Raw genomic sequence first — 16,068 nt, 5'->3', positions numbered from 1 at the left:
TGAAACCTACTTACTTTTTAAAATTATTCAAAGGGAGAAATGCTAAGCCACATCTTTTTTCCACTTCCGCAGAGACAAATCTACCACTCATGTAGTTTTGCATACGTACAGAGGTCATTCTCAAGCAGCATTGGACTACAACACTTCCAAGGGTGTATTTCCCAGCAGCTCTGAGAAGTGGCATCTATCTGGGCAGTTGCCTAAGCGCAATGGAAAAATTTATTGTGTGAACAAAAACACTACCCATGATGTTTGTGTTACGATATGCTCCTCTGTGACTGGGAGGTGGGCTTGGCTCTGTGACTGGGAGGTGGTCTGGGGTTCTGTGACTGGGAGGTGGGCTGGGGCTCTGTGGTCTGGGAGGTGGGCTGGGCTCTGTGGTCTGGGGCTCTGTGGTCTGGGAGGTGGGCTGGGCTCTGTGGTCTGGGAGGTGGGCTGGGCTCTGTGGTCTGGGAGGTGGGCTGGGCTCTGTGGTCTGGGAGGTGGGCTGGGGCTCTGTGACTGGGAGGTGGGCTGGGGCTCTGTGACTGGAAGGTGGGCTGGGGCTCTGTGACTGGGAGGTGGGCTGGGGCTCTGTGGTCCGGGAGGTGGGCTGGGGCTCTGTGACTGGGAGGTGGGCTGGGGCTCTGTGGTCTGGGGCTCTGTGACTGGGAGGTGGGCTGGGGCTCTGTGGTCTGGGAGGTGGGCTGGCTCTGTGGTCTGGGAGGTGGGCTGGGGCTCTGTGACTGGGAGGTGGGCTGGGGCTCTGTGGTCTGGGGCTCTGTGGTCTGGGAGGTGGGCTGGGGCTCTGTGGTCTGGGAGGTGGTCTGGGGCTCTGTGGTCTGGGGCTCTGTGGTCTGGGGCTCTGTGGTCTGGGGCTCTGTGGTCTGGGAGGTGGGCTGGGGCTCTGTGGTCTGGGAGGTGGGCTGGGGCTCTGTGGTCTGGGGCTCTGTGACTGGGAGGTGGGCTGGGGCTCTGTGGTCTGGGAGGTGGTCTGGGGCTCTGTGGTCTGGGAGGTGGTCTGGGGCTCTGTGGTCTGGGAGGTGGGCTGGGGCTCTGTGACTGGGAGGTGGGCTGGGGCTCTGTGTTCTGGGGCTCTGTGACTGGGAGGTGGGCTGGGGCTCTGTGGTCTGGGGCTCTGTGGTCTGGGAGGTGGGCTGGGGCTCTGTGGTCTGGGGCTCTGTGGTCTGGGGCTCTGTGGTCTGGGGCTCTGTGGTCTGGGGCTCTGTGACTGGGAGGTGGGCTGGGCTCTGTGACTGGGAGGTGGTCTGGGGCTCTGTGACTGGGAGGTGGGCTGGGGCTCTGTGGTCTGGGGCTCTGTGGTCTGGGGCTCTGTGGTCTGGGGCTCTGTGACTGGGAGGTGGGCTGGGCTCTGTGACTGGGAGGTGGTCTGGGGCTCTGTGACTGGGAGGTGGGCTGGGGCTCTGTGGTCTGGGGCTCTGTGACTGGGAGGTGGGCTGGGCTCTGGGGTAGAGTACCTACCCTAACTAGGGTCCCCAGGAAGGCACAGCCACACATGTTGAATTCCTTCTGGTTGAGCGAACTGAGATGCAGGAAAACAAACTACGCAAGCAGAGAGAGCTACAGCACAACCCTGATGGTGTTGACAAAACTCTCGGAAACAGAGATCACCTTGGTTTTCCTATCCTGCTGTCTTCTGTGAAAGGGGAGGGGTGGGATTCAGCCCAGGAGAAATGTGTGGATGTTTTATTTGAGGAATCAGAGACACAGCACCCCACAGACACTGACAGTAAATGCAGTGCTGCAGTGAGGGAGATGCTGGGGAGGAGGCACGCAGCTGTGAAAATCTCCTATGTGACACCAAACACACAGCGTCCGGAGCCGGGGATAGCAACAGCCAAGCCAAACCCTTTCAGGCTCGGCATCCATGGAGGGCCTAGATGGCCGCATACCCCCTGCAGCTGACACACAGCGTGGCTGGGGGTAGATCTGGTAAGGAGAGCACACACACGTGTGTGGGACGTCAGCAAACGATCCCGTTCCTTGTGAAGTGAACCAGGACGTTGAAGTGTGACTGCAGCGCGTAGCATGGCTTTGCCAAGTGAAAAAGGCCGTGACTTTTCTGTACAACTGGACAATAAACAAACATTGACTCCATACCTGGGAAAGGAAATCAGACACTTATTTTTACTAATCTGAGAATGTTGGGGGGACAATAAAACAAATCAAGTTCCCTCCCCCTAAGGTTAAAAGTGTTGATAACACAGGTAGGAATCTTTATCTAGAACGAGCTGTAGATATTCGTGTGCAATAATTAAATAGTTTATGGTAAAGGTATTTAAGAGTGCTCCTGAGTGATGTGCATTACTTAGTCATGCATGAAATAATCAATAGTTGAAGGATTCATACACATATTTCACATGTAATAAAAACTGCAACAAACAAAGAGCCGGCAGGTTAAGTTCAGCCCTTGAAGGCAGTTTATTGAGTACATTTTATCCAGTTGGCCCATGCATTACCCTTTGTTAATTCCAAAAGCTCCGTCTCCCAGGCACCCCTCAGTCCTGGGCAAAATCAAGAGATTTAGCCACTCAATAGGGCTGTACTTGAAATTAGCAATGTCCTGCTTTGCTGCCCAATTTCATGTTTCTTCCAAAAGTCAAACTCCCAACGAGGGGCCTGCGCCTGTGGAGAGCAGGGAAGCATGCCGTCCCTACGTGAGCACACACCACACAGATCCAAACAGAGCTGTGCGCAGAGTAATGATCAGGGTGCTTTACCACCCAATCATCTCCACATGCCACATCCCAGGCTTTCATATTTCAAAAGCTGCCAAGCTGAGGGGGGGTGTGGCCACTAAGACCAAGAAGAAAACAACTGCCCACTCAACTTTAAATTACGGCTACCTTTATTTTTGCAAGAGCCTCATTGTCAGGATACAGCGAGGAATTAAACCCATTGAAAAGCCTCACAATTAGCATTCAAGGAAAGCATGCCCCTCATTTGATATCCCTGGAAATGTGAGATTAACTGGGAACCGTGCATAGCATTACCATGGCATTAACATTCTAGCCTATTGTAAATTATTTTTCTCATTTAGGATCCCAAATCAGATTCATTATTAGTGCTCTTAATGACTCCAGCCAGGCCCCTAGTAAATAAGAGCTGCTCTTGGGAGAGATCGCCCAGCCCACGACACCCTACAGGGTACTTACAGGCTGACTCTTAGCTGGGTTATTATTTTGCCACTAATAAGCTGCTCCTCCAAGGAATAAACCTGGACTGTGAACCGTGATAATTCTTAAATCAAAAGTAGCCAAACCTGTAGGGAAAAGGACATTTAGAGCCAAAAATATTGATTTATGTATACCAGGACCTAGTTTCAAGTGTTATTTCATTTCACATGTATGAAATAAGAAAATGAGTTCCATCAGTGAAACCTATTATTTTGAATGAATTGGGCTTGTGGAATTAAAAGAAGAGAGTCGATCCACCTCACACCTTGTCTGCAAAATTCAATCGCAGGCCGCCTTCTGAAACTGAAGCTGCAGTAGGTAATTGTCTTCAAATCATATCGGTCTCCAGAAATAACACGTCTCCAAGTGCAACATTGAATCTATGCGATATTGATGATTACTCTTATGTCACTTTTTTTCATGGAACAAATTTTAGCTATTCAATATAAATATTGATACTCATCATTCTGCATATCCATTTTTATTAGTTGTTTTTTTTCCTTTCTGTTTTGTTCTTGGATTGGACCAGACATGAAATAAACATTCAAACAATGAGCTGTACGGACCGACAAGTAGTCGGGGTTGTCTAAAATCCTCAGGCCCAGGTGAACCTGAGTCCTGTGACAAGGGCCGTGTGTCCACAAAGAAAGTCTACCAGGTATGAAGTTCTTTCAAGAGTATGTGCATATCATTAGGTGATAATTTAAGTATGTACAATAGATCATTTGTAGTCAACTCTGTACTTGGTAAACTTGGATAAAATTTAAGTCGCATAAAAGCATATCTAAATACAAAAATCAGGGGTATTATTTTTTCACACAATAAATTTGAGCATTGCTTTTCACTTTATTAAACATTATTAAAAACAAAAAATATGTCTTACAAACAGAAATATATATATATATATGTAAAGAACTTCATTGTTTATATGGACCTCAAAATCTTAATTATCCATCGATTTATACCTAATTTATGAACAAAAGGCAATTAAATATTTTAGTCTTTTGAATATAAAGCCATATATTTTCTTCAAAATTAATATTATAAATTCTGATACTATAGCAAATTGTAGCTATGGAACAAATGAAGACACCTTAATTTTAACCATCTGTTAAAAGTCAAATTTTCCTGTTCTTAATTTTTTTGGAATAGAAAGTCAATAAGAAGTGTATGATATACTTTCTTTTACATAGTGTGTACATGCTCTAAAAGGAAAGCTAACATGCTGAGGGCATGTATTTTTCCATGACAAATAGGCCTCAGAAAACAATCTTTCAGATTCTAGAGTCCATTCTCCTTAACTTATTAGAGCTGCAAATAGCTCATTTCACTGCTGCTACTTCAAAGAATTAATCCAGCTCTTTGTACATGAGTCTCTTTGCAGTTCTTCAAAACAGTCTCTGAGTGATGTCCTATATAAGAGAATTCTATTTCAACCAACCGATTTTCAAAGCAGGGTTTTATACTGCCGATGCATTGTCTTAGATGTTGCAATGAAGCTACTCATCTTTAATCCAGAGACTGTGGAGTTTCGTACGATCAACCTTGACACTCAGGGAAGACCTCTACTCCACTGTGAAACGGCGCTGTGCCCACAAGACTTCACAGGGCAGAACCGTGGAGACACAGATGAACTGAAGGCTGTTGTACACATCCTTCCCAGAACATGCTACAGTCTATAGTCATTAACACACGCTTTGTGATTGCTTATAATGTGAACAGAAAATACACAAATGAACTGAATGCATGCGACATGTACAACATGAACCTATTCTACTTCATGACCTATTGCTTGTGGAGTCAAACCTGAGAATATTCTGTCGTTCTTATATTGAACTCAACTGCAGAAAAAAGAAATCTGTCCTAGGATATCTATCTACTCTGCTACCCAGCTCTCTGAGAGTCATAGCCAATGTCCAGATTTCCTTGTCTTAGACTTGGATTTGTTATTCGTCAGATCCAAGGACCAATGCACTTGTTTAACTTCTTTATTCCTCTCTTAGAGAAGAGCAGATAAGAAATGTAGGTGACTTTCTCCCAGAACAAAATGAGTGCAATTTTGTGAAAGTTGTTTCAGCCCCTCGGTCTCTGTTACCTCCTATGTGAAATGAACTTTGATAGATCCTTCAAGAGTTCATTATGAGACTTTAATGAGATAATTTATTAAAGCACCAAGCCTAGGGGTTGACACAGAGTATTTCTGTCTTCCAATATAACTTCTACCAACCCATTTATTCTTGCATTTCATTAAGATATACTGGCCACTGTGGGCTTCCAAAGCAGATACTCAGTATTTCAGTGCTGCATATAGTTACACTTGAAAGTTTATATCCAGTGTGTATTGTGATATTCAAAATCCATTTTAAGTGTATTGGATTCTCAAACATTTACAAATAAGTAGGGAATATGAAGAGAACAAATTGTTATTATCTCATTTCTGTATAATGAAAGGCCAGGAGTTGTACATATTTGCATACCACTTATCTTAGTGTTAAATTATCAATTATGAATTATGTTCACTTTTCTTCTATGCAAGGTTGTATAATCTGATGCCTCTGTTACTAAGAAGATTTATAATCAAGGTTCTTCTCTATTATCAACATGAATCGTAAACACTACATCTTGCCCTATGAAAATTGAGTGATTTTCACATATAATACACATATGAATTTCTTGTCTCATAATTGTTCTTACTTTTACTTATTGAATAATTTATATGAATTATAACTTCAGTATCTTCCATAAATTCAAAATTTTTCAAGATTCTTTTCACACTTTCTCATTGTATTTTTTTCTTTATAATATTTGATTATCTTTATGGTATGTACTTTATAGTTCCTGAAGTATTTCATGTATTTTCTTTCAACAGCTAATATATGCTCTTCTTGAATATATATAATATACATATTATTTATATTTTATAGTATGTTATGTATTATACATATATTATATATTGGATTTTACTTCCATTCTCTCATCTACTACTAAAATATCAGTGTACTTCCCTTCCAGGCAAATATGGAATCCCATAGTATGAACAATTTCATATATATGTCTATATATGTCAATAGTCACTGTTCTATTGTCCATGAAATTGATAATAGAAACAGAAAATACCAATAAGAGGAACTCACACATAACAGTGCAAAACAAAAGCTTTAATACCTTAGTTTAAAGAACAAAGACAATTTACACATAGCAAAGACCATGAGGTGTGTTTGAAAATCTTGAGTATAACACATCGTTGGCTTCAGAGAACAGAAGCATGAGTATCTTTTATGAAAGTTTGTACATGTAAAAATGTATTCTTACTGTGTTCACCATGTATTTGTGTGACTCCGTTAAGATTCAAAAATATACTTTCCTTTCTTCGTGCAGTCTTAAATATCTTTTGACATCTAACAAACTTTGAGACTAGAAACATAGTTAGTTCATTAAGCTGTTATATATTATTGTATTTGATTTGTAAAATGCTTCAAATATCTTTCAAATAAAAGTTGTTAATGGAAGGAATGTGATATTTTGCTTTGTTTTGGTAGATACATACAAAAGAAATAAGAAAACCTTCTGTGTTCATACTTTGGCCCAATGATTTTATTGAACTCAGATCATGTTATTGACTAGTTCAAGGAAAAACCAAACTATGTTACCTTAGATTAAACGGGGGTTATAACTGAACTTGCTTTCTACCGAGCAATGTTCTTACATTTCAGCAATACATTAAAGGATGTAAATTTGTTTTTTCTGTAAAAACAAGTTATTTACATAGCATAACCCATCATGGGAAGAAAGTAAAAGACAGTTCTGGCTAAATGAGCCACGCAGAGGATGATGCAGCTTTTGGGAACACGTAGGTCATGGGCTGTGGAGCTGCAAGGTGGGCAGTGGTGGCGCTGGGAGTGGATCCAAGGCCGGTGCGCGGGGGAGAGACCATGAAAGCTTCTGTTGTCCCTCGTAGCCAGGGTCCTGCCATGTAGCTGAGGCAGGCTGGGCATTCCCATCTTCCTGGCTGTGCGTCTGCTCGCAGCGGTTCAGGACAGCGACCTCAGTCAGCTCCTCTATAGCACGTGTTTAATGTAAGATCAATAACAGTGATCGTGGCCACTATTCTGCAGATTTAGTCATTTTCCTTAGAAAAGCACTGGCCTCTCTTATTTACTTATTAAATTATAATACACAGAAATGGAGTTGTCGGAAATGAGTTAGGACGACTTTGTAAGTCACGGTCACCTTTATTTCTGTGGATCTGGGGAGCAAGCCCGAGGTGTGCACATTCTAGGTGAGCGCCAAGCTCGATCGCCCTGCATTATAATTTGAAATGCGTTGCCTGAGCCTTTATTGACCTCTGAATAATTCAAGTTTGAAGAATAAGGTATGAATATACAACAAACTCAGTTGATTTACTAGAAATTTTAACTCAATGGAGTGCAGTAAAGATAGTAACACCCCCAAAATGGGTTCTGATTAATTTTACACCAGCAAAATACATTTAAAAAATACGTGACATGCACATTCTCTTAATGCCTAACATGTTCATCTGTGACAATAAGTGATTTCATTTAAAAATAAGTTCAAAGGAACATATAAACCATAGTTTACATTTGAATTCTAAGTTTGCATGGCTTGGGAAATTCCTCCTGTATCAGTAGTCATGGTTTTTTTTTAAAATTGTTTTTGTGGTTTTTTTACAGAAAAAAGTTCTCCAGTTATTGTATGAATTATTGTTTCTCACGAAATCAGGAAATAAGTGTTTAACAAGATCGGTGGTGCTACAAAAATGGATGCGTTTCAGGACTGATGGGCGTGAATAGGGTAAATCAAGGTAACTGCAAATAGTGAAGAGACTCTCCAGCCATGCAAGTTCAGAAGAAAGCTGGGGTAGACAGGGACCTGCTTTGTGTTGGCATTTAATCTTGTCATATCCAGCCAAATTGAAGAGGAACTCCCTTATCGTAGCCATTCTCTTTCTTGTGGAGCAAATTTATTGTTATCAGCAAAGAGTGCAAGTCTGAAATCATGACAGCAGGATGAGGGTGGCAGATCGTATTTATTATAAATGTTTACTTAAACAGAAGTCGTGCATAGTGCTCACGAGACAATGACAGGACCAGGAAGAGCAGAAGCCACACCAGCGAGTGTCCCTTCCACGTGTGCAGTGTGTCGTGATCTGGCTTTAATTAATCTTGATGTGATTTTTTTTTTTGGTCAGTCATAAAAGTACTATAGTAATCACATTTAAAAACGAATTACATTTAAATGATTCCTAAGGCACACTTGTAAGTTCTTTTGAAATCTCATGAAGTTTCAATTCTACTTGATATGTCTATGTCTTACCTAAACTCAGTGTTGGTCTGGCTAACCAGAGAAACAGTTATGTAAGTGATGTGTCGTGACAGACCAGGCCACAGCTGAGAACTATGGTGTGTGTGTGCGTGTGTGTGTGCATGTGTGTGTGTGCATGTGTGTGCGCGTGTGTGTGTGTGTGTGCTTATGTGTGTGTGCGTGTGTGTGTGCGCGCGTGTGTGTGTAGCAGGGTGATGGTGCTTTTCAGGAAGTGAAGAGCTTGTACACTGACTCATAGCTACAGGTGTCTATTTGTTGTTTATTCATTTATAACACCGAGGGCTCAAATTCTGTTGACAGGATAGAAGACTGAGAGGCTTTGTTCCCAGTCAGCTCAGCTTTGATAACATCTTCTGAAGTAAGCTGTGTGCTGCCACCTCAGGAGCATGTTTTCTGTTGCTAGTCTATAAGTGTCACAAATAATGAATTGTTTATAGCTTTTTAAGCCATCTGAATTTTTTTTCAAAAATTATTACTTCTAAAAGTGAGAGTCATTGGTTTCCTATTGTTCTAGCTTAGGTGAAGAGATTTAAAAATGCTGATGTTGGGCTGTGAAGGTGGCTCAGTGGTAGAGTGCTTGCCTTGCAGGCATGAGGCCCTGGGTTCGATTCCTCAGTACCACATAAGCAAAATAAGCCAGAAGTGGTGCTGTGGCTCAAGTGGAAGAGCGCTAGCCTTGAGCTGAAGAGCTGAGAGACAGCGCCCAGGCCCAGAGTTCAGGCCCCAGGACCAACAAAAATATATATAATAAAAATTGAAAAATGCTGATGTTACATACACTAAAACAAATTAGTCAGGTAAATCTATTACCTTATGGCAATCTTACTCTTCTCACACATTCATAGAATAGCAGAAAAAAATGTGTAGAAGAGGATTTAATTTTACTCCTGATGAGGCGTAAAGCTTGTTCACTACTTGAAAATACATCTTAAAGATCAAACTAAGCCTGGAATCCTCACTGGCTACACAAAGCTCTCAGGAGATGCCAAGCACAAAGCAATGGAACAAATCCAATGGGAGCATTAGTAGCGAATGCTTGTGGGACTTTTGGTGGGGATTCCACCCCAAAGAACAGAAGCAAAGCAAATATGGACACATGGGATTTTACTTCAAACAACAACACTTCAGGTCAACAGAAAACATAACTAGAGTGAAGATAGGGGTACAGAATAAAAGTATTTTCAAACAATGTATCTGAGATGTTAATATTCATACTGTAACTTGGACTCCAAAGTAGTTACAGCAAGAGAAATGCAGATTCCACTTCTGTGAGAGGTCATGCCAGGAGAATGGATAAATAGAGGCATAAATCAATAAGGATGACAATAATAATAATAAGGGTGGTGAGGATGTGAGCCATCAGAGCCCTGCTTTGCACACTCGTGCAGGGAGTGTGACCCAGGGCAGGTGTCCGGCAGACAGTCTACAGGTGTTCTCAACAACCAAAAATAAAACCGTGGTGTGAGCCAGCACCTGCACCGCTCTGTCCCCATCCGGCAGAAATGGACGCAGGTACCCAGAGACAGCAGCCAGCCCCACACTGCTCACGGTGGCTAAGACACGGAGGGTCCCCCTCCCCAAAGGAGGGCCCTGGGTCTCAGAAGGCGTGGAGTATTAGCGTGGGGAACACCACGTCTGTCCCCGCAGGTCAGCAGGTTAGCAAGACCAGCCAAGCACAGAGAAACAGTGGTCATGTGACCGCCACCCATATGGTTCTGGGGTTGGGACTGAAGCTCAGTGCTGGAACTGCAAGAAAAAAAATCAAAAAACAACAATCAAACCCAGACCTCAACAAACTGAAGTAGACCTACTGTGTGATTCTGCTTCACCATTCTTGGACACACAGCTGGAGCAATGGCAGCTGGCACCTTGAGAGAAGAACTGGTTCCAAGAGAGAGGGGAGAGGGCTGGGAAGGGCGGTGGGTGAAAAGGCAGCAGCAGATGGGAATTCAGTGGGAAGGCCAGCACTCATGCCGTGGAATGACCACAGATGGAAACTCAATAGCATGAAACAAAGCATCTCAATGGCTCTCTCCCTCAAGAAAAGTAATACTTGAGTGGTCCATGCGAGGGCGCACATAAGCACATCACATTACCCAGGATACGCACAAGTCTACGTTTGTGACATGTAGATAAACCTCCACAGGTTCAAAATGAAATTGCCTAATCTGTTCATCTCTAATTTCAGTGACGTATTTTCAAGAGTTGAGATGTGATCACTAACCCTTTCCCAGCAAGGAGGATGAGTATCATGGCTGTGTCTTACCACTCCTGTACTTCTTTGCTACTTGCTTTGTTTCATAGTTTTGTGCCTCACAGGGTTGGCTTGGAATACAGTGTTCTCGGAAGAATCTTCTAAACCCCGTCAATACATTTTTGATTATTCTTCCAAAATAATTCCCTAAGAACGGTGCATCCTGTCCCCCATCCACACTGTATTCACAGCTCTTGCTCCCAGAGCTGATGAAATGAATTTGCAAGTGTTCCCCTTAGCTGTGAGAGAAGTATTTTTCAAAATGATACAAGCGGCAGAAATTTCATGTCCAGCCAAGAAGTAAGGTCACAGGTCAAATGGCCGCCTCCAAAGTTGGGGGAACGGACAGGTGAATACACAGAGCACACGGTACTCGTCTGTGAGCAGCCGCCAAGCAAGCAGCTACGGGAAGAGCTCTGCAGGGCAGCTGCTGAGATGAGGACTGGCCACGCCAGGATCCCACCCTCAAGCCCTGTCCCCGTGTGCCTGCACCTGGAAATGTGCCGGTGCCGGTTAGACGAGGTCTCGAATGCATGTCTCACCAGAGCTGGAGCGTCTATGAGAAGAGGCCCTTCCCCTCAAATGCACACTCAGAAAAACGGGCCCTGCAAAGGACAATCTCCGGGAACCAACTCCTGCATGAAAGACCCAACATCCAGTCCAGGATTCTGGGGAATGACCATCTGTTGGTGATGCCACTGCGCTGTGTATTGGCTGCTGGCACCTTGAGCAGACTGATGCTGGGCAGACTGGAAATTCGCTGAGGGCAAAACCTGGATGTGTTTGCTGCTTCTCGTGTCTCTTCATTGCAAAGTGGTGGTGGAGGAAAGAAAGGAGTGTCAGTAAGAGGAGCCAGAGTTTGAGCATTGGCTCTCCACCATCCGCATATCAAATAAAACCTAAAACGTGTTCTGACGAGAATACTGATGGCTTGACTGAACAACCATTTGACAAGGAGACTGGTTTGGGTAGAAACCATACAGCTAACCAACCACCGTAGTAGCAGAAAGAAGGAACAGAAGCGCCTAGCGGCAGAATACAGACAGGTTCATTCGAAGATGAACAAGGAGAAAGGCAAAGAATGCTTTTAGAAGAAATGAAGGGAGATTTTCCTACTTCTGAGATTCTCCAGTAGATGACACAAGGGCTCTTTGGCTGGGAAGATATATTATTTTTAATAAAATGGGAGAGAAATAGTTAGGGCTGCTCCCTTGGGCTTAGAGAGTCAGGGGAAATCTGCTTTATCAAGATGGACCGCGGGCACAGGTGTGGGGCGGGCAGTCTCCGGGGACAGGCCCACTCAGCAGCCAATACCGGGCTGGAAATGTATGGCAACAAATCAAAGAGCAATGTTCTTAAGCCTCCCCAAGTAATGCAGCTTGTCTACCAGCTCTGGGACTTGTTTGTGCCTGTCTCCTCGTTCTTCTTTCCAATTTCTCTCCATGGACGGGGAAGACTCAGGGCTCAGAGCAGCTTTTCCTCCGTCTAAATCACACGGTGGTTTCACTCATGCCTGATTTACGTGTGCACACATTGGACTTTGTACCTGTGAGTGGACATTCATGTGAGAGACGACGGGAGAGGTGCCGCGTGGGATTCATGTGTTTTGCAAGCAAGGAGGAGGCACGTCTTTGGAGGTCCGGGATGGAGTACTTCCCATGAGAGCTGTCTTCCTATAGAGGGTATGGGGAAGTGCAAAGCATCACTAGGACCTCATTGGAAGACTGAGTTTTTAGAGGGCAGATAAGGCTAGACAACATATCTGATATCATGGACGGAGACCTTGACATACATCGCTCAGATGTGTTTGGCATTGTACGTCATCTAGCAGACAGGAACCCCTGCAGTGTTGTGCTCACCTCCACACCACCTGTCTCCTGGAGTGAACTGTTACCATAGACTCATCAAACAGCGGCATAGCAGCACAACACACTGAAACTCACGGGCGCTGTTCTATGTCGTTTGGACTGGAAGTTATATAAAGTAGGATTTGATTTTATAATATAGAGACACTTCAACTCTCAATTTGTTTTTTCCTAACTAATTTCTTATGGAAATTCAAAGCAATATGTGAAAAGTGTATAAAATTATCAACCTATCTATCTGTCTACATCTATCAATCTATATCTATATATCTATACATATATATGTATCTATATCTTTCTATGTATTCATGTATCTATCTTGCATACATGATCAGCTACTCCTAACCCCAATAATGTATGGAAAATCACCAAAAACATTGGCTCAATCTGATGTAAAACAAGAGGGTTTGTTGTTGTTGTTTGTGGTGCCTGAATTCAGGCCTAGGTGATGTCCCAGAGCTCTTTTCCTCAAGGCTAGCACTCTACCACTTTGATCCAAGTGCCATTTCTGTTTCCATGCTGGTTAATTAGAGATAAATGTCTTATGGACTTTTCTGCCCACACTGCGATCCTCAGATCTCAGCCTCCTGGAAAGCTAGCATGATAGGCCTGAGCCACTGGCGCCTGGCTGGAACGGGAAATTTTGTCCTCTTGGCTTTTACCCTGAAGGTATTTTCCCAGTTAAAATAATGTTACAATATCTTTTAATTTCAAGGTAATTTTAGGAATTCATTATTTTCTATTTACTTCTCAAAATGTAAATACTCATTATAAAGACTTATTTGTTAATTGTACAGAAGTTAACTTATATTTTCATAAAATGACTAAAAATTTCTGTAAGAATGGAATTGCTTGTAACATTTAAATGATCAAAAAGATGTGAGAAAACCACATTAAGCAAATTGTCTATAAATATATGCTTTTATTAACACTCAACTCAATTTAAATCATGTCAGTAAAGATATTTGCATATAAATTAATGTACGTTGTATTTGTATCATTATACATAAAAGTTAGAGATAAAAAGATAAAAGACAAGTTACCCAGGTGGAAAACTTGAAATTGATAAGAAAAGTATAAAAGTCCCATGATAATCTAAGAGAAGGGAAGAAAATAGCAATCTAGTTTTAGTGATAGGAGATTCCATTTTCTCCACAAAAATCTGTGAAACTTCTGAGAGGTGTAGGACAATAAACTATAAAATTATGGATGAAATAAAGAATTATTGACCTTCAGTGTCAGAAATCCTAATAGGACCGGTGGTATCCAATCTTAGAGAAAATGTGCAGTTAGTAGATTAGAAGCAGCAAAGCTACTCAGTCCATGCGACCTCAAGATTAAATTCAATAGAACCAGAACAGCACTAAATGCTGTATCAAACTGAAGCTTGAATTCTCAAAAGCATATTTTCAAGGTGGAAGAAAGGAGTGGAGAAAGTGGCTTAAGAAATAATACAGTAACGCTGGAGGAGAGAATGGGGAGTCCAAATGGGAAGAAAAACACTATAAACACCCTTAATTTTAGACGGCAGCCACCCACTTTCAGAACACTTTAGTGTTCCTTGCGCTTATTTTTTTTAGTGATTTATTCTCTTAGCAGTCATGATATATTAATGTTAGCCATAATTAAATTCCATATTAAACCCAGCCGCATGTTCTTTCCCTGAGGAGTGAATGCAGGTTAGCAATAATTCTTATTGGATCATAAAGCACTTCCTCAGGAAATGGAACTAAGAAATTATTCCCCGGGGCCTGTCCACGGGAAAAACCACGCACGTTTTATTAAGTTGTTAAATAAAACAGTAGAAGCAATTGGAAAACTCAGTAAATGAAATAAAGAAATTCAGAAATGTAAAAATGTTAACTTTTTATTGCAGGTAAAACTGCCTTATGATGTGTGAATTCAGCTTCTGTGAGAGAGAGACCCACTTGCCCAGTGTCCAGGCAGTGACGTGCAGACTGAGTGTCTGCACGGTAGGTGCCCACCCAGGAGCAGGGGCGGGCAGCGTGTGTCCTGACCGCCCCTGCTAATAACTGTTTCTCTAAATACCAACGCAGACACCAGAACCCTCCCGTTCCCACTTGGACTGTCTTAGCTTTAACATCTTCATGCAAATGCTGGCACTCACCTTCAAAGAGGTATCATCTAACAATGACTACGTTTGACATTTACATGGAGTTTTCTTCTTTTACACTTTCTTAAAATTTTGAGTAAGGTTCGTGGTTTTCTCTGCTATTTGATTCTCCCGGGGTCTTGTCATTTAATACATCCCCTCCTCCTGTCATCTCCCACCGAGTCTTTGGGAGTTGCACTTGATGGCGTAGGGAAGTGTGATAGTAAAGAACAAGATATGCAGATGATTTCCTCCTAATTAGTGTGCGCGTGAATGATGATTTTATACTTTAATTCTGACGTCTACTAGAGGTGGCTCATTCCACAAGTGGAAGTCTCCTGCATTAAGAATTTTGCTTATCAAAGGTGAATCACCTTGGAACCACTAGCACACACTAAAACACTAATGGAGGACAGGAATGTAAAACACGTCCTACCTGGAATGGGCACCAAGGGGAGGAAGGAGGGCAGGTGGAAAGGGCTACCAGGCAGAGGAGTGGGCACCAGGGGGAGGAAGGAGGGCAGGTGGAGAGGGAGACCAGGCAGACGCAGGCAAGGATACTTTGTGTGCATCTACTCACATGTCCAAACGAACCCCTTGCAGGGTGTGGGGGGAGGGGCATCCGCAGGTCACCGCTCACCCCCCTGGAGCCTGTTCATAGACTCTGTCCAAACCTTACAAACTGAGAAGAAATGCTATTGTTAGGAAAAGCAGAATTTGTGTTCCTTACAAAAGTTATAAGGAGTGATCCAGGGTCCCCATGTTTACCTAAAGAAATGAAATTAGGATTTGAGGAAATATCAGCATTTCCAAGTCATTGCATTGTGGATTAGGGAGACGTGGAGACAACCACCAACAGGCAAAGGAATCAAGAAAACCTGGCGTGCGTGCGTAGACTGTGATGGTGGGCCTGGGAACGTGGGTGGGTTGGCAGTGGTCTAGGTGGTTGGTAAAGCGGGTGTCCCCGGGCGGGAGGTCTTCTCTGAGTGGGCAGGCTATTCCATGGCGGGTCTCAAGTGTAGTAGCAGGGGCTAGGGAGAGAGCGTACCGAAGCTGGCATTTCCCCTCTTCCCCTCCCGACTCTCTCTCTCTCTTTCCTTCTGCCTCTCCTCCCACATCTCTCTCTCTCTCTCTCTCTCTCTCTCTCTCTCTCTCTCTCTCTCTCTCTCCTTCTCTCTCTCTCTCTCTCTCTCTCTCTCTCTCTCTCTCTCTCTCTCCCTCTCTTTCTCTCTCATCTTCCTGGACATTCGTTTTGTGCCTGCTCTTGGTCTTTGCTCTTCCAGGCTCTCAGACATTTGTGCTTCCACCAAATAATAG

General features: G+C 43.2%; 1 protein-coding gene across 1 annotated transcript; it reads right to left on the bottom strand.

The window, feature by feature from the left end:
• Positions 1 to 257: 257 nt before the first annotated feature.
• On the bottom strand, positions 258 to 12,691 carry LOC138827046 (uncharacterized). The gene is made up of 3 exons (XM_070022570.1): positions 12,668 to 12,691; positions 12,320 to 12,446; positions 258 to 1,261 (listed from the first exon to the last, which is right to left on the bottom strand). The coding sequence occupies exons 1-3, from the start codon at positions 12,689 to 12,691 to the stop codon at positions 258 to 260; spliced, it is 1,155 nt and encodes a 384-aa protein (XP_069878671.1).
• Between the last annotated feature and the right edge of the window lie 3,377 nt (positions 12,692 to 16,068).

Source organism: Dipodomys merriami, unplaced genomic scaffold, assembly GCF_024711535.1.
Source record: "Dipodomys merriami isolate MVZ:Mamm:240054 unplaced genomic scaffold, mDipMer1.0.p SCAF_15, whole genome shotgun sequence".
In the NCBI taxonomy this organism is placed as follows: domain Eukaryota; kingdom Metazoa; phylum Chordata; class Mammalia; order Rodentia; family Heteromyidae; genus Dipodomys; species Dipodomys merriami.
The sequence above is the reverse complement of the archived record's forward strand: the minus strand, read 5'-3'. Positions and strand labels throughout refer to the sequence as shown.

Excerpts from the sequence above, each read along its gene's own strand:
- LOC138827046 (XM_070022570.1), bottom strand. The coding sequence starts at position 12,691 with ATGCCGCTGTTTGATGAGTCTATG. Across the intron at positions 12,447-12,667 it reads CGCTGTTTGATGAGTCTATG|GAAGACAGCTCTCATGGGAA; the intron begins GTAACAGTTCAC and ends TACCCTCTATAG. Across the intron at positions 1,262-12,319 it reads ACATGAATGTCCACTCACAG|TCACAGAGCCCCAGACCACC; the intron begins GTACAAAGTCCA and ends CCCACCTCCCAG.